We start from the raw sequence: 25719 nt of genomic DNA, 5'->3' as shown, positions 1-25719 counted from the left end.
ATATTCAGGTGAACTGAAATATTTCTCAAAGACCTCAAAATTATTTAAATAGGCAATAAATTAGAGGATTTCAAGACAAATGAGAAATTCCAGCAAAGAGAGGTGGATGTTTCTATTACTTTCATATTGTTTTGATCGCATATCCCATGTCATAGCAAGACATCATATTGTTCAATATACACTCTCATATATTTAAATGTGCTTAATTTCTATTGTGAACTAACCTGGTTGAAACAAAAATACGTTAACTTTTCTATCAATTAGCTATGGCTATTGTAGGTATCTCAACTTAGATCGTGTTATTATATCCAAGACACTATAATTTACCTAATAGTAGTATATTTTAGCTCCAGACAAAATACATACCAAATGTTTTTTTAAAATGATTATGCATAATACGTGATACTAGACAATAAGCCTTGGTCATGCCACCCTTTGAGGGATGTATTATTATGATGCGTCCAAGTTACTGACAGATATAACTCAGTTCCTGAATGATATCTGGATGCACTCCATTCAAATTTCCTTGGTGTTTACTTCCTGGTTTCTTTATCTGGTAGGATTCTAAAAAAAAAAACAGTTTAAAAAGAAAAATGACACAAAAATTACAATCCGCCTGTTATTCTATGTAATAAAAGAAAGAGAGTTTGGGTCAACTTTAGATAATTTGTGCGTACTGTCTAGATGTTAATCATCAATTCTAATTCTTTAGAGTTTGAGTAGGATTTAGTGAGGAGAACATGGAACAATATTTTTCCTGGCTTGGGGTTTCCTCTTTACAAAATCCAGAGCACTGTCCATAGTCATTTCCAGGGGAGACTGTTGGTTTTGGGGTTAGAGTGAACTAAAATGGTAAGGAGGATTGCCAATGTTTTACTCTGTGGGTTGAGTGATTCCATTTCAGGATCATTTTCTCTATTATTTAGATACCACTAATTGAAATTTAGTTATTTGTTGCCTTCTGTATTCAACTGAAATTAATATGTGTTCATAATAAGGACAGTTTAAGGAGATGGCTCTGCATATTTGCTGCCTGTTATGGTTACCTGAGGACAAGTAAAAACTTCTGACCCAGGCCCTGTACCATGCCAGTTAAATCAGAACTGTTCCACGCAGGAGTCAAGTACTGGCAGCTAGTAGCACTGCCCAGGGGCCACAGTGGGCATGCACAGCCCTCTCTGTTGGCACGCAAGCCAAGTCGCTCTAGACAAGATTTGACAAATGATCAGCATGCACACAGCAGCGAAGATCACAGGATTTGTGCAAAAGCACACCAAATGCAAACTTTTACCTTTCAATAAAAAGCCGTTTGTATCATTGAAAGCTCTGTTATTGTGTTTTTCTTTTAAGACAAGGGATGTTAATGTATGAGGTTTTTTTTTCTAAACTAAACCTCAGTATTCAGGTTTAATTGCAGTATTGGCACTCTGCAATAAATACATGGGTTTGAGGTTGCAGCTTGGGCACTCATCTCTACAAGGTTCCCCATCACTGCTCCATACATTGGTCTACAGGAAGAACACACTCTGTCTTTGTAGCTTCAGTGAAAGGGCTTTCTTAATCTCCCTAAATTTACAGTGGACCCTTGACTTATGAACTCAATCCATTCACAAGGGCTGGTTGTAACTCAAGTTGGTTGCAAGTCAAGATTATTTATCCCTTAAGAAATAATGGAAATACCCATAATGCATTCTGAACCTCCCAAAGCACCCCTTAACTAACCTTCTCATAATAAAAAGGGTTGTATAATGTGCGTAATTTACCAAAAGCACCAATAATTTTCCTAGTATATTCACCAAACTGTTATAAAATGTGCCGAGTTTACCAGAACCAACAATTTCATACTGTACTGAACATTCAAGTTGACATCTTTGGCTTGGAGAAGGGGAGGATGAAGTGGAAGGTTTTGAAGGAGAGTCCCCTTCCATAAGAACATCAGGAATCTGGCTCCCTGGTCTCCTTTCTCTCCTTGGGAGAGTCTGTAGCCCACTAGGACCTGCTTCTGGCTCACTAGGTCTCAACCTTTTCAGAACTAACTATGGTCTAAGGTTGCCTGTTTCTGTCTTTTCTTTAGCACTGTTCTATAGCATGAGATGATGTTGTCATTAAGCAAGTGATTGCAACAATTGGCTTTTCCTCTGTCTGGGTGGGTCTTCTCTACGAATGTTTGTAGCTCTGTCCATTTTTTCAGGATTTCCTTTCTTCCAGAAGAAGAACTTTGCTGCACTGATTGCTGATACTCCTTCTCTTCCTCAGAAAGGTCCTCAGCTGCCATTCACTGTTGCTCAGCCAGAAGTTGCTGAAGTTCCTCTGTAGACAGTTCCTCTGAGTGTTCCTCCACCAGTTCCTCAACATCACCACTGTCTACCAACAAGCCTATGGACTCTGCTATAGTGACAATGTCATCAACCACAGGGTCAATTGAAGGCTCAGGCTCCTCTACAAAGCCTTCAAAGTCTCTCTCCTGCATAATTTTAGGCTACACTTTCTTCCAGACAGATCTCAGTGTCCTTAGAGACATTGGCTCAGGATTTCTCAATTAACCCCACAAAGGAAAGACTGGCATTCAGATTGTAACTCAAGAATTTTAAAATTCCAGTCGTAACCCAAGTTGTTCTTATGTGAGGGTGGTCATAACTCAAGGGTACATTGTGTCAGAAAGCTAGCTCCCAATAATCCAGAAGTCTTTCTTCTATGTCTACTTCATCCTCTGCCTCTCTTGGAAGCCAATCCAGTGTCACTGTCCCCCCAAAAGCACACAGAGTGGTTAATCTTCCCTGTTATCCAGTTTACAAAGATATACGCAAATAAAATAAGAACAAGAAAATCAGGTGTTAGCCAAGCAACTTTGCATGATAAAAATATGGCAAAGGCTGAGGTCTTTAAATAGTGTTACAAAGACATTTAAGGATGGCGTCATCTATGCCAACCAGTCTCACCTTGTTTTCTGACCCTCAGGAAAACCAACTCCTGTTTAAACAGCTGGCATCGCATAGCCAATTGGACGCGTGCTTTAGGCTTTTACTCCATCCTCACTATGGATACATGTAAGCTGATGTCTTTGAGCTAGATATCTGTTTCCACCTTTTTCCATTTTTCTCCCTGATTTTCTTTGGTTTCTATTTGTATATTTTGGAAAATGAAACTACTTGTCGTCACTTTCCTCATTGCTCGACAAAATGCCCGGCACCTGCAACTTAAAGGAGACCTCTATCTGGTTCATGTTTTCAGTCCATGCTTGGCTGGCTCCAACACAGAAGTGGCATGGTGAAAGGGCCCAGGGGGAGGGGGACTGTGCCTGCCATGGGAGCCAGGAAGTGCAGAGAGAAGGAAGGAGTTGGGGAGGGAGATAAACACTTCCAGGTCACGCTCCCAGTGACCTGCCTCCAACCAGGGCCCAGCTCCAGCAGCACCCTCACCCCTTGAACTTGGATGAACGCACAGATGAGTACAGTACCTCCTGATCCAGCCACCCTTCAAAAGATCCACCTCTGCAAGCATGAGAGTTTGGGAGGAACTTCCAGATCCAAACAAGAGAACCTAGATCCAAACCATTGACCTGACTCATGAGGAAAGAATGTGTGTTGCCTCTTCAGAGCCCAGCAACTCAATGGCGTGAGATGGAAGGATGTGAACTATGGTTAGGTGACAACTAACCGTCTACTTGGGTCAGCCACTGAATCTTGGATGGACGACTTGAGTCAATAGGGTCTGTTAAAGCCAGAAAGGCTGGAGGCCAAAGGCACAAGGAGATACTTCCCCACAAGGTGGCGAGCTGAGGGATCTAAACCTCATGGTACAAGTGATCTAGGCAGTTAACCCTTCCCACACTCAGATGAGGCCCTAAAATGAGTTCTGGAGGACTGTTTGGGGGAAATGAACAAACAAATGTCCAACACTTAGGTTCACACCTTTGAGTTCAGTATATTGCACAGAATGACCTAGGAAGTAAACCATGATTCACAGCAAGGAGGGGACATGTCTGGTGGCCTCATTTCAGCCAGGGGTCTGTGTTCCACAAAACCTCAGCCCACCTGACCCATGATGGAGGAGTCATCAGAGGGAAGTGGAGCCTTGAAAAGAATTTGAGGCCTGCAGGAGACACTGCTTCCTGAGGGCACACAGTAAAAAGAGAGACACCTTGGAGGTGGGTCAGGAGGAATCCTACAAACACCAGGAAGAGGAAGTTCTGCTTTCCATCACCTCAAAAACTTAACAAGGAAAATACATTTGCCTAATGTGATAATTGCCTAATTATTAACACAAACAACAACAGGGAAGAGTGCTGCTCATGGTGACAACAGCTGCTTATCAGGGTATAAAAGGGGACCAGGGACAGGAGGTTTCCAAACCTCACAGACCCTCCACCTCAGAACTCACCTAGAACCTCCAACCTCCAACACCATGGTCAACTCCTGTTGTGGCTCCGTCTGCTCTGAGCAGGGCTGTGGCCAGGAGAGCTGCTGCCAGCCCAGCTGTTTCCAGACCACGTGCTGCAGAACCACCTGCTGCCGCCCCAGCTGCTGTGTGTCCAACTGCTGCAGGCCCCAGTGCTGCCAGTCTGTGTGCTGCCAGCCCAGCTGCTGCAGGCCCAGCTGCTGTATTTCTAGCTGCTGCCGCCCCTCCTGCTGCCAGACCATCTGCTGCAGACCCCAGTGCTGCCGCCCCAGCTGCTGTGTGTCCAGCTGCTGCAGGCCCCAGTGCTGCCAGTCTGTGTGCTGCCAGCCCACCTGCTGCAGGCCCAGCTGCTGTATTTCTAGCTGCTGCCGCCCCTCCTGCTGCCAGACCATCTGCTGCAGACCCCAGTGCTGCCGCCCCAGCTGCTGCATTTCCAGCTGCTGCAGGCCCAGCTGCTGCATTTCCAACTGCTGCAGGCCCAGCTGCTGCATTTCCAGTTGCTGCAGACCTTCCTGCTGCATTTCCAGCTGCTGCAAGCCCCAGTGCTGCCAGCCCACCTGCTGCAGGCCCAGCTGCTGCATTTCCAGTTGCTGCAGGCCCCAGTGCTGCCAAACCACCTGCTGCAGAACCACCTGCTGCCGTCCCACCTGCTCCAGTAGTTCTTGCTGCTGAGGCTCTGACCCGCAAGCTCCTGTTCTCCAACCAACATTCCAGATGTAGGTCATGTGTGGGCTGCTCACGGGAGACCAGCTGAGATTGGTTTGGCCTCCAGATATATTCTCTTCTCCCCTAAGACTAATATTTCTTTCCTTTATGAAAGTTGTGATTTTCTCTGAAATCTGTCAACTGTCATTATTATTCCCACAGAAATACTTGCTTTCTCTCCTATTTCCTCAAATGGAGATATTCCTTCATTTAAAATAAATCCAAATTTTGCAAGCATAGAAATGAAATGTTTTCGTGTGTCCTTATTCTTCCTTCTGTCTTCGGATCATTTCCCAAATAAACTACTTACTTTCAAGTCCCTGCATGTGGTTGCCCCTCACTCACCCAAGCTTGGGATGGGCATCTTCAGGGGCCATCCACCCTCCAGCCGGGGAGATATCACAGTGCTCACCCACCCTGGACAATGTGCACATCCACGGATTTCTTCTCTTCAGCTCACTCCAATGAGATGCTCACAGTGACGGGAAAGATTCACCAGAGGACTGCAACTGAGCAGTGCTTTTGCTAGTATTGTTGACTGGCCTGGTGGGATTACCTAGGTTCAGAGCCTTGGGCTGCTATGTTCTTATTGAAGCATAGAGGTTGCACATGCCCCCTTGCAGCGGAAACGAGCTGGAAACACCAGGAACACCCCAGAGCGTCCCCTAAGCGATAAATATGTTCCTACCTGTCCCCATGTACAGCACAGCTCCTACCTCCTCAGGGCGAGGAGATCGCATGCCAGTGGGAATAGCTCTTTCTTTTGGGTCTGTGACTCCCCAGCACACAGAAGCCCAGAGTGAGAAAGGAATGGTGACAACAGTCTGCCCCTTCAGACCTTCCTCTGTCCCCTGGAGCTGGCGCCTCTCTCTTGGACACAGGAAGTCTCAATCCTGGAGCCTGAGGTTGTGCAGCAGGGGTGGGTGGGATCCCCCACGGCTCACAGGGGATGTGGGTGAAAAAGGGAACTTTGGATGCCTTGCTTTTCTGTATTAGTGCATTGGTGGTAGGGGACACCACCCCACCTCATGGCCACCGGTTTAAGGTGTGCATGACACCTCGAGGAATGGGCTTCCTCCTCACAGGGGTCCTCCCCAAGCTGCCACCACAGTCATGGCTTCCAGAGTGGTGCCATCACACCCTCTGCTCAACCCTTTCTGGATGGTGTCGTATGAAGGAAGAACTGTCAGTTCCCAGGCCCTGGGTTTACAGTCCCTCGTCCTTTGTTACAGATGAGGCCTTCGGATCTCCAGAGCAGCTTTGCAGGATTTCCTGGTGCTGAATCTCCTATTTCAGCTCTGATACAATGGTGCTCATAGAGGCACCACAAGCTGAAAAAACAGACCCTTACCCAGCCAGAAACCTAATGTAAATACTGTTACACACACACACACACACACACACACACTACCCTAATCCAAAACAAGGAAGTGGCTGATGTCCTCAAGGGGTGGTGACTTTCTAGAGCCTCTGAGTTGGGCTCCCTTGGGCAGGGCAGGTGCTCAGCACAGCATCCCAGTGTTCTCCACACTGGACTCCTGAACAGCATGCCATGTGGCAGCCCCTGGGATCCTTGCCAGACTTATCTCCTGGAGTGCAGGTATTTTGTCCAGAGGAATCCATAGTCCATGTTTCCAGTTCGTCAGGTGTGGCTAATGCAATGTCACCAGCATTTGGTCACTGTGATGCTATGTAGTGTTCAGAAGGTCTACATCCCTTTGGACTCTACTGTGACAAAAGGCAGAACTACATGGCCCTGGGCTAGACAATGGACCCATACTTCCATGGGTTCCGCGTAACAGGATCCACTTCTGCCTCTCCCTCTCCACACTTTTTTTGACCTCTTTTAATGGCTCCATTTGCCAGTTCAGTTTCCACACATCCCACCTCACAGACTGTCAGTCTGTTCTCTTCAAGTTTGCACATAGATCACAGCAGCTACAACTGGATCTCTTATTTGAAGGACCTGCGATCATCTGCTGTTATCTGTTAGGATCTCCTTGGTTTTCTGGGAACTGAGCTAGAGCATTCCATAGAAACATGACAGGATCACCGCCTTGCATTTTCAAGTCTGCAGGTGGTGTTAATCTCTGGGTTTTATTTACTAGCTTACCTGGGGGATGGTGGGGTGGATTAGGTATCTTCAGGGGCTTTGCTTGGACTTTCCAAAGTAGCACTTCTTAGTGCATAGCTTAAGAAAAGAAAGTGCTTGGTTGTGCACTTGTGAACTGGGAAAACAATGACCCGGGTGTCTGTACATCCAATGAGCAGACCATGGGCCTCACCTGGATCAAGACTGCTGTTAGTTTATCACAACCACTGCCGTATTCTTATGGGGCCATGTTGGTAGTTTGGTGTCCTATTGTCAGTGTAGACCTAGATCTGGTATCCGATACCATCCGACAGACATGTAGCTCACTCTCCCAGTACACTGCTGCAGGTACCTTCTGAATTGGATTGGAGAGATCAGTGTCTATAGATTTGCTGTGGCTCTTTCTCCTGGAGGACTTGCTTCCTTTTAGTTGATGGATCATAGTTCTCAGACCTGTGTTATGATCAAAATCTGGACGAGGGATCATGGCTTTCCATTGGAACTGCTTATCTCACACTTCGTCCACTCATTGTCAAGCTCTTTAAAATATTCAGATACAGGTAGGGATCCACAGGATTCTACATCATGAGTGGACCATTTTTACTACCTACTCATAGGTCCTACTGAGAGGGTCACCAATATCAATGGTGCCATTCCTAAATTGTTGTCCATCATAGGACTACACTCAATTAAATTTTATAGTAAAATGCTTCAATCTAAGCTTTGTTACTTTGTAACCTTATCATTCCCATTATCCCTGGGTAACTACATTTGGCAACAATAGTATCTACCACACATCTTGACTTTAAGAGAAAAGACACTACTGAGTTTCTCAGCGATGCTGCTGACTGCCTGGCCCCATCCCTGAGGCATGCAGGGAGAAAAGACAGTGTGTTGTGTTTCAGGCCTGAGGGCCAGATCTATTCTTGTGCCCCTGTGTCTCTGCACCCTCTGATCCTTTCCTCCTCCTCTTCTGTGGGTTATGCAGGCCCACATAAATCTGGATTAGTCACCTGTTGTTTTACTAAAAAGCATAGCAAGTTAACATGCAACACATACATTATGCCATTGTTTTTGTGAGTCAACGATCAACATAGCTGGCTGCATCCTGGGCTTCCTGGTCATTCACAAGGCTTCAGTGAGGTGTTGGCTGGTACTGGGTCTCATCTTGGAAGGATCCACTTCCAAGTTCAGTTCTGGGGTTGCTGGGAGTATTAGGTTCCTAATATCATTGGGGTGAGAGTCTGGGTGCCTTGTTGGGTGTCGAGTGGAGGCGGAACTCAGCTTTGCCACATGGACCTCTCGCCCACAGCAGCGGGGGTCCTCACAGACAGTGACAGAGTCCGTGTGAGACAGCGGGGCAGCGAGAGGAGTCACCGTTCCGTGTCAGTTAGCCTCTGAATGCTGCCTATGCTGTGGGTTAGCAGTTAGTCGCTAACCAAGAACTTTCGTGCTGTGAACACCAGAATATTCAATAATTGGGGCCCACTTTATAGATCATCTGTCACAGTGAGTGCCTAACATTGAGCACAGTGTATAAATATAAAATGTGTGTGTGTGTGTGTCTATATATATATATATATATATATATATATGGTGAGATACTATTTACATAGAATCCAAAAACATGTAAAATAAACTATTTTTAGGAATATGTACCTAGGTCGTGTTCATATTTTGAAAAGTAATAAGAAAGGCTACTTTGAAACTCTTTGTAGTGATTGTTTCTGGGTGAAGGCAGGGAGATATGACCGAGGAAATACACATAGGGTCTGCTTGGTGTTTAAAAAGTTGTGCCCTTATCCTGGGCCTTTGACTACTCAATAATAATTTATTATATTAACCATGTATATTTCATGTATCGTTTATGTATGTGTTTCTTAACAAAGGCTTTAAAAATTTCCAGTGAACTGAAATGCTTATTTAAGATGAGAGGAAGCGGTCACTGAAGGTCATCTGAGAACAAAACGGTATTCAGCGAGTGGTGGACGGGGTTTCCCTGACTTTAAATATCGCTCCGGTACTGTTGTGCCCAGATTGCGAAGTCCCCAAAGACCACCAAGGAGCCCATTCCGATGTAAACACACGAGGGTTGTTTATTCAAGCTCGAGCAGGGGCACTCAACCGTCACCGATGCAGCGGATCAGGATTGAGAGCCCCGAATTCCAAATCAGCAGGGTTTTTATTGTGGCTGCTGCAAGGTTTGGGGATGTTCCATTTAGCAGTTACATGATTGGTTGATGTTTAGCAAGCATGGGGGGTTGAGGGGTGGCTGCATGTAGTTTATAGGAAAAAGGAACAATCAGCACATTGACAGAATGTTCTATAGATAATGGGCTCGGGAGCATCTGTTTTCTGGGCAGACAGAGGATTGAGTTAGGAGCTGTGTCTTTTTATCTGTTGTCCCACAGCAAGGACATTTTATCATTATTTTATGGGCACAAAGGAGACTAGGGGAATAGTTGACTTCAGTGAAGTGGAATTTATGTCAAGGCCACCTCACTGTCTTATTTTAAGATGGAGTCAAACTTTAAAATGGAGTTAGTTAGGTCTCACAGTACACATGGTGATTATCCATCACCGCAAAAAGGGGGTGGTGGCTAAAACTCTCAAAAGCAAAATTCCACCATTGAAGCAATCTGCCCAGTGCACGCTAAGCAGCCGAAAGACAATGAGCTAACAGTGTCCCAAACACCGTGGGGTCCAGTGAGGCAGAGAGGGCCCTTCCACAAGGCTGAAGTAAACAACCTGCACCTTCACGTACAACCTTAGTTACTGTGCAGATGCTCCTGAAAGGTGAGGGCACACGGGGCCCTGGGAAATGGTTTCTGAGATAACTGCATGCCCTATCTCTTTCCCGGGTCTGCGATCCCTTAAGAACCCCCAGCCTAGGGGCCGGGGATTTAGCTCAGTGGTTCCAGCACCTGCCTCGCAAGCACAAGGTCCTGAGTTCGATCTCCGGTACCAAAATAAGAAGAGAAAAGAAAAGAAAAAGAATCCCCACCCTGTCGCCCTCTTGGCCCGGTGCTGTCTTGGAACTCAGCTGCTGTTCTCTCCTAGTGTGTGTCAGAAACTCCTAACTCTTCCATAGTCCTAAGTTCTTTTACTGCTCACCCTAGACTTTCCCAGCCCGTGTCTCGCATGTCGATGTTTGCCCACTTCATGCCAAGACTGGCAACACTGTTTAATACATGTTTTAAGATACTTAGGTTGAGCTTGATTTTATTGTGAAACTGCTTCCTTGGATTGATACATGTGAATTTTCCTATTAATCAGAGATGATACTGCAGGTGTCTCTACTAAGATCATGCTATTATAATTAAAACTCTATAATTTACCAACTAATAGTACATTTTACCTACAGGCAAAATGTTGTTTTTTGTTTTTTTGGTACCGGGGATGGAACTCGGGACCTTGCGCTTGCAAGGCAGGCGCCAGAACCACTGAGCTAAATCCCTGGCCCCCTACAGGCAAAATGTATACCAGGTATTTAGAAAATAAATTGTGCACTAACATAAAACCTGACAATAAAACCCCTTTTTTACATGCTTTTTTAAAAAAGGATTATTATGATGGGTCCAGGTTAATGGCAAGCATAACACATTTCTTGGACGGTAAATATGTATCCACTCCATTCAAATTTCCCCAGGGTTTGTTTAACCTAGTTCTTTTATGTCACTTCTTCTAAAAGACAAAAACATCCAATTTGAAAACAAAAAATTACATAACAGAAAAAAATACACCCCCCCCACTATGCCATGTGTTTAAAGAAATGAAGAGTTTGGACAGGTTTCCTTTCATTTGTGAGCATAGCTTTAATATGAATTAGCCATCCTATTTCACTAGATCACGCGTGGCGTTTAGCCCGGAGCACACAGAGCACTGTCTCCCTTGGTTCCGAGTTTATTTAAAGCCTCAGGGAACTGGTACAGTAATTTTCCCCTGTGCTTCCTGCCCCATTGGGGCAGTCCTCATCCACGGGGAACTGGTTTTGGTGTTAGAGTGGTATAAAATAAAGAAGATTATCAGTGTTGCAGTCTCCAGCAGTCAGAGTTCAGTGTTTCTCCTTTGGGATATTTTCTTTAGAAGCCATCCATTGAAACTTAATTTTTGTTGCCATCTCCTTTCTCAACTGAATTCCACACGGATGCACACGATGTAGATAATTCAAGGAGGCAGGTCTCGAAGTCTGCTGCCTGTCATGGTAACCTGAGGACCATTAGAAACTTCTGACCCCAGGCCCTCACCCCAACAGTCAGATGAGAATTCAGCCCCGGGGCGAGGGGCTGGGGCTGCGTCCACCTCCACCGGTGGACAATGACAGCACACTCTGCCTCGGAAGCTATGGTGACAGGGTTTTCTCAATCCTTCTACATTTATGTAGAAACCTTTCTCCTAATAATGAAAAAGTCTCTCTTCTATGTCTTTCTTATTTAGCCCGTTTTCTTGTATAGCAAGCCCAGTGTAAGAGCTTCCCCACTCAAGATACATCAGTGATCGAAATCTTTCACCTCTACAGATTTACAAACATAGACCTGTGAATGGAAACAAATCAATCAAGTATTTGCTAAGCACATTAACGTGCTAAGCATATACCTATTAGCTGGTCTTCCAATGGTCTTAGTTAAGCATTTAAGGATTCATCACACAGTAGCCAATTAGTCCGGGACTGCCTGTTTCTTGATCCCCAGGCAGCCAAATGGTAAATTGGCAGCGTTTCCTGTTTTGAAATGCTAGTCACCCAGACAATTGGATGGGTCTATTTGCATCCTTTAACCTTTTATTCTATACTGATTTGAAAAAAAAAACAAAAACCTAAAGAATGAAGTCTAATAACTACCTGAATGATGTGAGGAACTATAGATCTCGGTACAGAGCTCAGTAATTCAACAGAGAGAGCAAGAAGTCAGGTGTGAATAAAGTCCGAGACAAAGATGCTGGGTCATCTGGCTCAAATAGACCCTGAGGAAAGAAAGCACGAGTTGATGTAAGGTGTTAAGGCCATGGAGACAGGAAGTAAAGGACAGAAGGAAAATAAGCCCACACCGCCGAATTCAGGGACCAGCACCCTACTGTATAGCTGGGCTCTGCAGTCATTTTCCCCCAAAAGGCTGCAGAAATGAGTTTTGAAGGTTTGTTGCTGGTAAGAAAAAAACATCAACACCATCATTCAGGTTTTTTTTTTTTCAACTCTTTTTTTTTACCTGGAGATCATTTTTTGTTTCTTTTTCAAGAAGTTTACAATGTAAGGATACAAAACATGCACAGGAGGAGGAAGGTAAATAACCACAAGCTAGCCACTGGGCACTCTTTCTTTCTTAGAAACAGCTTTGTGTCTTCACATTATAAAAGTGTATATTCATCTTCTTGGATGGAAGCCCCACCATGATGCTAGACCTAGAGATTGCCCCAAATGCCGACATTATGCAATTTCACCTTAAAAATTCATCTAATCATGTGATAGGTTTATGGTTAAAGTAGGGCTGTGAAAGTGATGGACAAATGCAGCATCCCTTATTGGAAATGCTCAGGACCAGAACGTGGTCTCCATCTTGAAATACTCCTGTGTTTCCCAAAAATGTCTGGAATGGGGATCCTCATTGACAGTGGGGAAGGGGCAAGTCCTAATGGCCTCCTTGTTCTATGCCAGTGGTCTATGTTTCACACTCCAACCCGAAATGAATGTGCAGCAGACTAAAATGCAGCTTCCTGCTCCCGAGTCACCAGACAGATCTATCACCATTACTCAAGGGTAGGCACGGAGCGCTGTACAGTGACACTGGACGTACTGTACCAAGAAGAGTAACCTCATGTGTCTGCTGTCTTTGAAGAAGTTGAAGCAAGGAAGAAACTTGGGAAGTCAATGAGGAAGAATGGTGGATGAATCAAAACACATCAGAAAAAGGAAATAATGCTTTGCACCTACCATGAAAATTTCATCAGGAAAATATACTTAACTAATTAGATAATTGTCTGTTTATTAACACAAACAATAACAAGGAAAAGCGCTGCTCCTAGTGACAACAGCTGCTTAGCAGGGTATAAAAGGGGACCAGGGACAGGAGGCTTCCAAACCTCACAGACCCTCCATCTCAGAACCAACCCAGAACCTCCAACTTCCGACACCATGGTCAACTCCTGTTGTGGCTCCGTCTGCTCTGAGCAGGGCTGTGGCCAGGAGAGCTGCTGCCAGCCCAGCTGCTGCCAGCCCAGCTGCTGCCAGCCCACGTGCTGCAGGACCACCTGCTGCCGCCCCAGCTGCTGTGTGTCCAGCTGCTGCAGGCCCCAGTGCTGCCAGTCTGTGTGCTGCCAGCCCAGCTGCTGCAGGCCCAGCTGCTGTGTGTCCAGCTGCTGCAGGCCCCAGTGCTGCCAGTCTGTGTGCTGCCAGCCCAGCTGCTGCAGGCCCAGCTGCTGTGTGTCCAGCTGCTGCAGGCCCCAGTGCTGCCAGTCTGTGTGCTGCCAGCCCAGCTGCTGCAGGCCTAGCTGCTGTGTGTCCAGCTGCTGCAGGCCCCAGTGCTGCCAGTCTGTGTGCTGCCAGCCCAGCTGCTGCAGGCCCAGCTGCTGTAGACCTTCCTGCTGCATCTCCAGCTGCTGCCGCCCAAGCTGCTGCCAGCCCAGCTGCTGCAGGCCCCAGTGCTGCCAGCCCATCTGCTGCAGGCCCCAGTGCTGCCAGCCCATCTGCTGCAGACCCACCTGCTGCCAGCCCACCTGCTGCCGGACCACCTGCTGCCACCCTAGCTGCTCTAGCTCTTCTTGCTGCTGAGTGCTCTGCCCTACCCGCTCCTGTTCTTCACCATCAGTCAGCCCCGATGCAGTCCATGGGGCAGCTGAGTCATGTGGAGCCTTTACAAAGCTTCAGTTCCACCTGGGGTGATTTTGGGCTCCACATATACTGTCCCTTATCCACCAAGTTAATCTCTCTCAAATGAAGACGATTTGAAATTTCTCTGAAATCTTTCGACTCTTACGTCACCCTCATCAAAATATTTGCTCTAAAAAAATTGCTCTGTCATATTTTCTTACATGGAAATATTTCCATATCTCAATAAATCCTAATTTTTGCAGTCACATAAAGATAAAGCTGTTGCACCTCTTTACTTTCCCTTCCTCAGTTGTCTTTCTCTGTCCATTTATCTGTAGCTCATCCCTAAGGAATAAGGAGAAGATGGCAGTTGGGTTCAGGCTGGCCAGCTGTGTCCCACAGTGCTCTTCCTCTGATACAGCAGGACAGCTGGGTCTTCAGCAGCACCTGCCCTCTGCCTGGGGACTTTCTCTGGTTGAGGACCCAGCTCTGGGCAGGACAGTGAAGGATCAGAGCTCACCCAGTGCCATGGGGTTGGTGAGCAAATACCCTCGCTCACTTCCCCTCCAGCAAGAGCACCTCCTACAAGTCCTCAGTGGGACTAGGCCACAGCTGCCCCCCACACTCTGCTCATTGTGTCACCCACACTGGCTTCCTTCCTGGTCCTGGACATTTCCCAAGTTCATTTCTGCAGCACTTCCAGGGTTCATTTCCTAAAAAACCACTGGGTCTTAAACCCTTGTATATGGGTTGGTCCTGAGTACAGGAGGTCTAACTCACCCGAGTTCCTATTCCCGGGGTTGCTGCCCTCCAGCCCGGTTCCGTTTGGAAGCAGTGGCTGCCAGGGCATCAAGATTGACTCTTGGGTTTTTGTGCGCTAACCTGGAAAATCTTCTGAGCACTTTGCTGCTGCTGCAGCTTTAGCACTGTTCTTATCTAGTCTTCTCCCTTCTCCTCCTCCTTCCTATTCTGGGTCACATTAGTGCACCCGCAGCCGGGAACAGTGGCGCTGTTAGTGCTTCCCACCCAGAAGGTGACTGTTAGGATTGCCGTTGTATGCGGGTGTGCTTGGTCGAATTCACTAAACGTAGAAACTAAAACAGGGATTCAGTTCAAAAGTCTCGTGAGTTAATCCTTACAGGACAAATCTGGAAGAAACCGCAGGAAGCAAGTCAGAAAGGTAGAAGCATCAGGGCCAAAATGTGGCTCAGTGGTTTTACCTCATCTGGGGTGTGGCCGCTGAGATCTGCTGCTTCTAGCGGCCAGGGGCTGCGCCTTGCTCTCCTCCTCCGTCCCAGCAGCTGCAGGCCACTTGCGACAGGAGCAGAGGGTGTGGTCGGGCCCAAAGCTCCAGATGACGTTGCTCCCGAGAGCTGAGGACAGGACTGGAGAACAGGGCAAGGGACGTGTGCACTCTGCAGTCACATGAGCTTCTGAATGGGCACCCTGAGGTGGGATTGTTGACTTGGATGTTGAAGTGACCTAAAGAGTGGAGATAACCATCAGTGTTTCTGTCTGCAATACTCAGAGCTCTGCGTTTCAAATTCTGCATCATTTTCTATTATTTAGATACCAACAATTATACTTTAATTATTTTAGCTACTTTTGTTCTAATTTATTCTTATACAAAAGCACACAGTACAGATAGTTTAAAGGGGTGGGTTTCGAACCCTGGCTGCCCATTAGATTTATCTAAAGGAGCTTAAAAAATTCCCTGGATCCCAGGCCGGACCACAGACCAAAGAAATCAAGATTTCTGAGGCAGAAACCAGGGGCAGACAATTTCCGTCACTCCCCAGGTGATGTTTGCATGCAGCAACTTTGAGAATCACTGGCCTGAGGCTGTGATTTCGTCCTAGCTCCTCATCGACAGCAAATCCAGTGAGACCCTCCCACTCCAGGTATCACCTGGCCTCATAATCTAACTATTGATATCTTTCATATTTTCCAGCTCTGCAAGCAGCAGCACATAAAATGGAAACATGTAAATCAAGCATTTGCCAAGCAGTTTAGTGTGATGCAATTATTGCAAGAGTCACGGTCTTAATTAAATTAAGGATGATATCCTAGGATTAGCAACTCCTCTGTTGTTTCCTGGCTCTTCCTAATTGTTACAATGGAAGCCTTGGGTTCTGGAATGCCCACAGTGCTAAGCAGTCACGGATAGTTGGTCATCCTGCCCTGAAATTGGTTAGATAATTAAATGGATGGGTTGGTGCTCATTAGTGCAGCTCTGAAGGAATTTGGGAGTTATGCATCAACACAGAAATTCTGACATATGCCAGACTAAAGATGCCAGACAGAAAAGAAATTGTACTATGTACCAGCTGTTTGTATTCTAGGTTACAACTAATTATTAGTTGTACTCACTGCCTGTTGTTGGAGGGGTTCACTGCGACGGTCGTGAACTTTCTGGTATAACTAAATGTCATAATGTAAATGTAAATGTGCCTCTTCACAGGTAGGGAAGTTTGCTAGATGTATCCATTTGTTAAAACTCATTCAATAAACTTAGCAGGTGTCCATTTCAGTGCATGTGAATTTTACTTGATCGTGAAGAGTAAAACCTGATGAGAAATGTTAATGTTGGAATATATTTAACGTGTTAACTTGTTTACTGCCTACGAGCACAATGGTTTTCACTGAAATAGCACAACCAGGAGCTGCTTTGACATTGCTCCCCCACCTCCTCCCCAGGAGGAGACTAAATTGCACTTCTCCCCGCCCCCCGCCCCCCGCCCCGGTACCGGGAATCAAACTCAGGACCTTGCACTTGCAAGGCAGGCGCAGTGCCACTGAGCTACATTGCCAGCCTAAATTGCACTTCTAACCCCAGCACTGGCAATAGGTGTCTCTAGATGACTTATTCAATCTGTCAGCTTTCTAAACAACGCAGGAACTTGGTATCTAATGAATAGAGCAAGCAGGAGGTCTCCCGGTGTGGCCCTCAGAACTCGAGTGTCAGCATCTCTGAGTGCTCATTAGAAATCCAGGGCCCGAGGCTCCCCCAATACTCAGAAATTCTGGGGGATGCCCAGCCACCTGTGGATTCACAAGCCTCTAGATGACCGGGGTGGATGCTCAGGACACAGGAGATGGATGTGAGACACAGAACATTTACGAAAACGTTTACATTGTACCAGAAAGGTCCCAAATGGCGCTTCAGGGATGCATAGGCCACCAGTGTCTGACAAAGTGCACCCCAAGTAGAGGATAAGAAGACTGGAATTCAGTGAGGTGGAATTTATTAAAATCCACTGGCATTTCAGAGTGACCCTAAATGCGCTCATGGATTATCCGGCTCTGAGAGTAAGTTCTGAAGAGATGCAGGTTTTGATTATTCAAAAAAAATTTTTTGGCTCTACTCGTGAAATACTTTTAATTAATGAGATAAGAGGTAAAAATGATATTAAATGTCCCAGAATCTAAGAGGCCAGATGGAGAGACAGGATATAAGCACACAAGACAGCAAAGTAGCAGTTTAAGAAACAATGTGGAATTGATGTCACATCTACACAGATAAGTTGCCTGACCGAAGTTTAAGGACTGAGCCCAGGACACATCCAGGGAAAGCCATTCCAGGGACGAAGAGGTCACCAACATGACATGCATGGAGAGCTTCCTCATTGCTCAGGGATGACCCACACACAAGAGCTTTGTCCTCCTATCCCAGCGGACACCACCCTAAGTGCATGGACTCCCTCCCCATTGGTCAGTGGAAGATTTCTGGAAATATGAGTGGCCAATTGCCCTGGTGGTGGGGATCTGGGAGGAGAGTGTGAGGGATGGAGTTGTGGAGGCAAAGCCTCACGTGACAGCCCTGGTGGAAGAAGTGACAAGTGTGGTCTGCTAGATGCCATTCAGTACAAGTCAGGGGGAAAAGCACATCAGGAGAATTGATTGCAACTGGACAAAGATTTCATTTCCAACAAATTATACAACTAAAAGTACAAACACTATTGCATAGTTTAATAATTACGTAGGTATTCAGTAAATAAAAACAAGGAAAACATATTAATGACAGGAAAATGGGAAGGGTATAAAAGGTTGTTCCACAAGGAGACTCCAAACTCCAGAGCCTCACTGTCCTGGAAACTCACCCAGCACCTCCAACCTCCGACACCATGGTCAACTCCTGTTGTGGCTCCGTCTGCTCTGAGCAGGGCTGTGGCCAGGAGAGCTGCTGCCAGCCCAGCTGCTGCCAGCCCACGTGCTGCAGGACCACCTGCTGCCGCCCCAGCTGCTGTGTGTCCAGCTGCTGCAGGCCCCAGTGCTGCCAGTCTGTGTGCTGCCAGCCCAGCTGCTGCGGGCCCAGCTGCTGTATTTCTAGCTGCTGCCGCCCCTCCTGCTGCCAGACCACCTGCTGCAGGCCCACCTGCTGCAGGCCCAGCTGTTGCATCTCCAGCTGCTGCCACCCCACCTGCTGCCAGACCACCTGCTGCAGACCCCAGTGCTGCCGCCCCAGCTGCTGTGGCTCCAGCTGCTGCCGCCCCTGCTGGTCCTGCTGCCTGCGCCCCGTGTGTGGCCAGGTGTCCTGCCACACCTCTTGCTACCACCCCACCTGCATCATCTCCACCTGCCCCCGCCCCATGTGCTGTGCCATCCCTTGCTGCTGAGCTCTGGCTGTCATCTCTGTCCCATTATGAGTGACTATTCCCTAGTCACGTAACATACATCATAGCCTCCCAGTGATTACCAAACCCTCTTCCAATGTGGCCTTTGGAGTTGCATTCACTTCTTCTGGGAAACAGTAGATGAAAACACATTTGTTAAAAGATTTTGAAGCCACACCCCAAGTGCATCTATTTTTAGACAAGCAATTCTTCATTCTAAGTGTATGCTAATTATGATGATCTCATAGAGCATTGTTTCTTTGTATTCTCAATAAACCATCTTTTCCCTGATACTGAAATCTCCTGATTTGTTAACGGTGTGTGTTTATGTGGGGGGGTGTGCATGTGTACCTGTCACTTCACACACAGACCCACCTTTGTCCCACTGTAGGGGATACATGTCACCAGTGTTGGAATCAGGATGCACCGACCATTTGGCCTGTGACACGGGGAAGTTATTAACCTCCTCAGGCATCAGGTTTCTTTTCTGTGAAATAGAGAAATACATTGCATTCTTCAAAGGTTTAAGGACCTAATCCATGTAATACACCAATCACAGGGCCTGGCATATAAGTTCTCAACAAATGTAGCTTTATTGCTGTTGAAATACTACTTTGGGCCTGAATAGCATTCTCTTTGACGAAACACCAGGAAAGTTTGTATAGCTGTTTCACTTACCAAAACTAAGTTTTGATATAGGCCTTAAACGTCCTTTAAAATTCCAGTCAGGTGAACTTCCGGAAGTTGCCTAAATTTCACCTGACTGTGTTTCTTCTTCCAGCGTTAGCTGTATAAGTTTTAAAACTGCTTTAAACTCAAATTTCCATATTTTATACTAGTAGTGTTATATTTCCCAATAACAAGTGTACTAAGTTGATTATTTTATTTTGAAAATTTAAAAAGTGTCTTAATATGTCAAGGGACAAAATGAAGAGAAACTGGCATAACGTGGGTTCCACCTCAACATTGTTGGGTGACGTATGCTTCAAATATCATTCAAATGTTTTCGGACACTTTCAGGCTTACCCCTTTCCAATTGCACTAGATTGTTCTACGGAGTACAGACCTGCTTTTCCTTCATTAAGATTCGCAAATCTTTCATCTTCCTTTATGTTCTTCTTTGACAACTTCTAATTACAAGATACAAACACTGGTTTTAATGGAATGCATTGTTAGATGGAACTCAATCAAAGCACAGGGACTTTACATGGCCCTTTCAATTTTATAGTATACGAGCTATAGTGTAATTTCTGGCTTTTACAAGACAGAGAACAAGATGGCACCCTGTGTGGTGAGAGGACTATTTGCATAGGTTTCAATGAGTTAAGGGATGCTCAGCACCCAGGGCTCGTAACAACAAGGAGCGCTGGTCTGCAGTCTTCTGTCAGAACGTGGGTGGAGAGCCCAGGCACAGCATGCAAGGCTTCTTAGGTTTAGTAAGACCAGGCACTCAAGCATGATAATTGCCTTGAGGGAGAACTATGGTGCCCCAAAAGGTCCAAAAGTGATACTAGAGAAGTTAAGATACAGAAAGCCAGAACAGAGATAAATATGAATGAGGAAATGTGACTGGGGTTGATTATTTTGTGGTGACATCAGCTTTACCTAAATGTAGAGCGAGGGTAGTGGATTTTAAGTCAATAAAACACAATCAGGTCTACTCTTCACTTTGTTTCATTTGGCCATGCTAAGTACACATCTTTGGAGATGCTTAAGCCCTTCTAGGTAAGAAATCCTAAGCAATACAGCAACAAATGATGTTTTCATTGAGGAAGTAGCAAAAACAGGAGTTTTAATCCCACAAATCCATCTTAATAGTCCTTTCTGGCCAAGGTATAAGGAAGACAGCTCCTGTAGGCTGACAGTGGGCCCTGGATGAATACACAAGGTAGTTTCTGCAGTTGCTCTGGCTGGCCTCAGTGTGTAAAAAGAACTTTACCAGGAGCTCTTTCCAGAGTGACCCCTTAGCCAACCTAGGCCAACCAGTTGCCCATTAATTCTGAGGGCAGGGACCCCTGTGTTTGAGCAAGTTAACACTATGTATCGATGATTGTGGTACCGGTGCACGAAGAATCATTAGTGAGTTAAAAATCGAGTCTGGAGATACACAACATCCATGAAGGAATTCAGAGAAATGGGAAAGATGTTTTGTTTAATACATGGTGTTGGGCTATGGTCGTACCTGATCTTAAAACATGTGGACCCTATATCTTATATCTTTATTCATTCCTAATATTCCTAAATACTTAAAGAAAGAAAGCATGACATCTTGAAGTTAGTGGACATTATGGGGCAATGTTTGTTTAAATTTGTAACTGGAAAAGCCTTTCAAACTCTGACACAGCCCCGGAAACCAAAAAATCTAACTGCATCAAAAAGGAACATGAGAGTTAAAAAGTTGTTTCTTTCCTATCTGACTTTGCAGAAAGGCAAGTGATGAGGAGCATGGGCCTGGTGCTGGCTAAGCAGGGATCAAACCACAGCTCTGCGTCTCCACGTGGCTCAGGCTCCCAGGGAGACAGATGCCGCCAGAGCATCTCCATGCCCAACACCATGCTCATCTTTTGATGTCTAGTTTCCTTCCTCAACCCTAGGTTGCCTTTTACTTTTCCAAGTTCTTCTTTGCGGGGGTGCAACTTAGCCTTTCTAATTTGCTCATGCTTTACAAGTTTCAGATCATCTATTTTCAGGAGGTTGGGGACATGAATTATGCCCAGAGACCAGTGTGAAGTGTAGAAACACACAGTTACATTGGGATACCTTTTAGGACTTTTACAAGAACCAGGGGGATTCACGGCAATGTGTCGCTTACTGTGATAATTTTAAAAACTGACACATTAAAAATAACTTTTACAAAGAGCCATTGTGCTATGATTTCGTTCTGGAAGGTCCCCCCAGGGCCTGTGTGCTAAAGGCTGGTAACCCTGTGTGGTATCATTGGGTGGAGCTGGGACCTTAGAGTGCTGGGATCTCAGGAGAGCTCTTGGGTCGCTAGGGGCCTGGAAAAGAAATTGTGGGGCCTCAATTTTGTGGGACCCCATAGCTTTCAGGCCACAGATGAGTGGCTTTTGCTCTGCCTCATACTCCTCCTAAAGTGCTGCCTGGTCACAGGCCTGGAAAGCCACAAAAACAAAAGATCCTGGAGTGGAAACTACAAACTCTGAACCAAAATAAACCTTCCCTCTTTGTTACATTGACTCTCTCAGGTATTTTGTTATGGAGATGGAAAGATGATTAACACATTTCATTGTACCTCTATTTGTTACCAGCCAAAAATTTTATTATTTTTTAACAAGCAAGCTATGTGTATTATGTTTATTGCCATCACCTGATGCCGAAAGCATGTCTGACCCTGCCTGACTTTAAACTTTTGAACAATCTCTGTGCCCAGAAATCCCAGAGTGCTTTTGGACTTTAGAGGCAGATCAAAAATTAAAATAAATTGTCCATTGCATATAAATTACTATTCCTGGCTTTTCATAGCTCCCCACTATTTCTCTCAGGATTCCAGGATACCTGAAATCTCTCCCCAGTTCTATTAACTTGTCTCTCAGTACTTCTCATAAGAGACCTAACAGCAATAGTTTTCATCATAGCAGGCCAGGGATATGTCCAGACCCAGTTGTGTGCTCCTTCCTTGGAATCCCTTTTCTCTCCATGTATATGAATGATACATATTCTCAGAGGTCAGTGTGTCCCTTGAAGCCCTCCACAAAATCTTCATTCACTAAGCAGATATCTCTTTTAACAGCAACTCATTCTATTTCAGGCTTTGGCAGGCAGAGAGGAACAAAGCATGGTCCCTCCACAAATGGAGTTTATATTGTAGAAGGAACCAGCAGATACATGTATTTCTGATAGAGAATGAAATCATAGAATCCACGCATATATAAAGTATGAGCAAAGGCCAGTGGAGGGTGGACTTTGCTTTGAGCAGAGCCAAGGAAAACACCAAAGGCCAGTGGTGCTCGCACCGCTAGGAAAGATGACCAGGAGGATGCAGAGTCCTCAGTGACCCCTCTGCAGGACAAGGGGATATCCTGAAGCCAATTTGTTCTTTTCTTCAATAATATTTTTCTGCCCCGAGAGTCCTTATTTTGGACCATAATTATGTGAGGCTTTGATTTAAAAACTCTATGGATGCAGTTTTTCTCTAGTCAAATATGACCTGAGGAATTTGTCTTTTATATTCTCCTTAATGTCTCTGTAAAATTTAGAAAACTGCTAGGTTTTTATCTCAAAACATAAGAAAATATTTTAGTAGAATGTCAATAATTCATAAAGATGACTTGTTGTGATATTCCAGCAGGTAGTTTAAAAATTATTTTTTAAATTACCCTACCTGAGTCTAGAGGACAGTTCTGAAGATGGACACAGGTCAATTCCAGGAGACTCTTCAGTCCTCAAAAAACTGAATCCCTGCTAACTGTTTCAAGGTGCCTCAGGGTGGTGAGAATGAACATAGCTCGGAATGTCCTAGGAATGTTGTTACCCTGATGACCACCCAGAATACACTCACAAATCAGAGCTTCCTCATTTTTCACACTCAAAAAGAGGAATTTACTTCCTTTTCCATACCAACATGGCCTGTAATTGAAATATGCATTTGTCCACTGGGGACCCTCACCACATCAGAAGCTGTTCCCAAATCACAGCAAAGTGAGAAACAGGCAAGAGACAGTGACTTCCCTACATCATATGATACTCAGAGATCAAAGCAATGTGATGTTGCAACCAGGGATGAGCCCTTAGAGGTGATTCACATGGGAACAACCAGGAAACTGGAGGAAAGGGTAATAATTACTTTCTACATATTGGGAGTTTTCAGTAGAAAAACACAATTTGTTAATTGCATTTCTGTCATGTAAACAAAACAAGGAAATGGTCATTTCATAAACACAGAAACATCTCAGCTGGGTATAAAAGGGGATTCACAGCATGGAGCCTCCAAACACAAACCTCACTCTCCTGGAAACCCACTCAGCACCTCCAACCTCGGACACCATGGTCAACTCCTGTTGTGGCTCCGTCTGCTCTGAGCAGGGCTGTGGCCAGGAGAGCTGCTGCCAGCCCAGCTGCTGCCAGCCCACGTGCTGCAGGACCACCTGCTGCCGCCCCAGCTGCTGTGTGTCCAGCTGCTGCAGGCCCCAGTGCTGCCAGTCTGTGTGCTGCCAGCCCAGCTGCTGCAGGCCCCAGTGCTGCATCTCCAGCTGCTGCCGCCCCACCTGCTGCCAGCCCACCTGCTGCAGGCCCCAGTGCTGCATCTCCAGCTGCTGCCGCCCCTCCTGCTGCCAGCCCACCTGCTGCAGACCCCAATGCTGCCGCCCCAGCTGCTGCATCTCCAGCTGCTGCCAGCCCAGCTGCTGCAGGCCCCAGTGCTGCATCTCCAGCTGCTGCCGCCCCACCTGCTGCCAGCCCACCTGCTGCAGGCCCCAGTGCTGCATCTCCAGCTGCTGCATCTCCAGCTGCTGCCAGCCCAGCTGCTGCAGGCCCCAGTGCTGCATCTCCAGCTGCTGCCGCCCCACCTGCTGCCAGCCCACCTGCTGCAGACCCCAGTGCTGCCGCCCCAGCTGCTGCATCTCCAGCTGCTGCCAGCCCAGCTGCTGCAGGCCCCAGTGCTGCATCTCCAGCTGCTGCCGCCCCTCCTGCTGCCAGCCCACCTGCTGCAGACCCCAATGCTGCCGCCCCAGCTGCTGCATCTCCAGCTGCTGCCAGCCCAGCTGCTGCAGGCCCCAGTGCTGCATCTCCAGCTGCTGCCGCCCCTCCTGTGGTAGTTCCAGCTGCTGTGGCTCCAGCTGCCGCCGCCCTTGCTGGTCCTGCTGCCTGCGCCCCGTGTGCGGCCAGGTGTCCTGCCACACCTCTTGCTACCACCCCACCTGCGTCATCTCCACCTGCCCCCGCCCCATGTGCTGTGCCATCCCTTGCTGCTGAGCCCCTGTCTTGCGCCCACCCCCTCCTCCTGCCCTCTCCCCACTGACACAGACTTGTGCTGGACATTAGGACAGACGAAGGGCTAGATGCTGCTCGGCTGAGTTGGGTCTTAGAAGCACATTCTGGCCTGGGTCTCATCTTCCATGTGGATATATCCCTCCCACCCAGTGTGAATTTCCTTGTAATGCACCAGCTGTGGTACTGACCTGACCAATTCTCTCCAGTGTCTTTTAAAAAATTTTTGAGTGCTCAGTTGTCAAGGTCAGGGATCCACAATATTTATTCCTATCTTATGGATTTTTATAGCTTCTCTCTTAACTGAAAGTTGTCTTTTATAATCCTTAATCTCCAAATCTTCCTGTGTTACATCTGTATGCCAAAATAAACCATCACCTTTCCACACAGAGAATTCAGTGTGATCATATTCTTCTCTATGAGTTTTTACTCTGTCTGGACCATTGCATTTCACCCAGACTTGAAGGACAGACAGCAGAGCTTTGTCAGTTTTGGTCCAGATCAAGCGTCATGTATCACCCAGCCTAGTTTTCATGAACAGTTTCTTAGGTTCTTAGACAACATGGAAGAAATTCATGGATTAAAAATCAGAAAAAAAATTTATTTTGGAAAGATTCTAGATGTTTTCTGAAACATCTTTCTCTTGATATTATGTATTCATGAAAGCAGTTCATAGTAACTAAAGACAGTGCAATTGGATGTTTGTATCTGGCAGGAAATGTGATTTGGTAAAAATCACAAGGAAAGATCAAAGTGATCAAGCAGAATCCGTGAGACAGTCAGGGCTTGCGAGCACACAACCTCCTCACCTGCAAACTGAGGGTAGCAGAAGCTGAGTGCCAAGCCTAGGACTCAAGAACAGACTAGCAGATCCCCATAAGTCCTTATTTCCTCTGCGTGGAACATTCTGCCATGCCCAGGTCGAGGCCCTAGCGGGGAGGGAGCTAGGACCTGAGAGGTGGGATGGCAGCGTCTGAGTTGGTGAAGCTGAGGATCATGGGTTCCTGAATTTTCCTGAACCCTCTGCACCTGCAGACATGGTTTGGTCTCCCTTACTAAGCCTGGGGCCACCCTTTCCTTAAAGATGATGCGGAAGCCTCAGTCTTCAAAGGCAAATCAGAGAGGATTCCTGCACTCTCTTCTCCTACCTTGCCACACATCAA

The 25719-nt window shown here is 46.4% G+C and overlaps 3 protein-coding genes across 6 annotated transcripts; all 3 read left to right on the top strand.

The window, feature by feature from the left end:
• Positions 1 to 4232: 4232 nt before the first annotated feature.
• LOC147821057 (uncharacterized) lies at positions 4233 to 5335 on the top strand. The gene has a single exon (XM_087202636.1). The coding sequence runs from the start codon at positions 4405 to 4407 to the stop codon at positions 5068 to 5070; it is 666 nt and encodes a 221-aa protein (XP_087058762.1). The 5' UTR covers positions 4233 to 4404; the 3' UTR covers positions 5071 to 5335.
• A 7871-nt stretch (positions 5336 to 13206) lies between these two features.
• Positions 13207 to 14418, top strand: LOC147821056 (uncharacterized). The gene has a single exon (XM_087202638.1). It carries the CDS (start codon positions 13323 to 13325, stop codon positions 13956 to 13958), a length of 636 nt encoding a protein of 211 aa, XP_087058764.1. The 5' UTR covers positions 13207 to 13322; the 3' UTR covers positions 13959 to 14418.
• Positions 14419 to 23574: 9156 nt separating this feature from the next.
• LOC147821055 (uncharacterized) lies at positions 23575 to 24615 on the top strand. 4 transcript variants are annotated; one of them, XM_087202634.1, is made up of 2 exons: positions 23575 to 23805; positions 24211 to 24615. In XM_087202634.1, the coding sequence occupies exons 1-2, from the start codon at positions 23615 to 23617 to the stop codon at positions 24539 to 24541; spliced, it is 522 nt and encodes a 173-aa protein (XP_087058760.1). In that variant the 5' UTR covers positions 23575 to 23614; the 3' UTR covers positions 24542 to 24615. The 4 variants fall into 4 exon arrangements, with proteins under 4 accessions (XP_087058760.1, XP_087058759.1, XP_087058758.1 ...); XM_087202633.1 differs by having other exon boundaries at positions 24181 to 24615; XM_087202632.1 differs by having other exon boundaries at positions 23575 to 23905; positions 24251 to 24615.
• Positions 24616 to 25719: the final 1104 nt, after the last annotated feature.

Source organism: Heterocephalus glaber, unplaced genomic scaffold (genome assembly GCF_053883595.1).
Source record: "Heterocephalus glaber isolate CG9 unplaced genomic scaffold, H.glaber_assembly_v1.0 deba00001773, whole genome shotgun sequence".
Classification (NCBI taxonomy): Eukaryota; Metazoa; Chordata; class Mammalia; order Rodentia; family Bathyergidae; genus Heterocephalus; species Heterocephalus glaber.
This window is presented reverse-complemented; position numbering and strand designations above follow the sequence as displayed.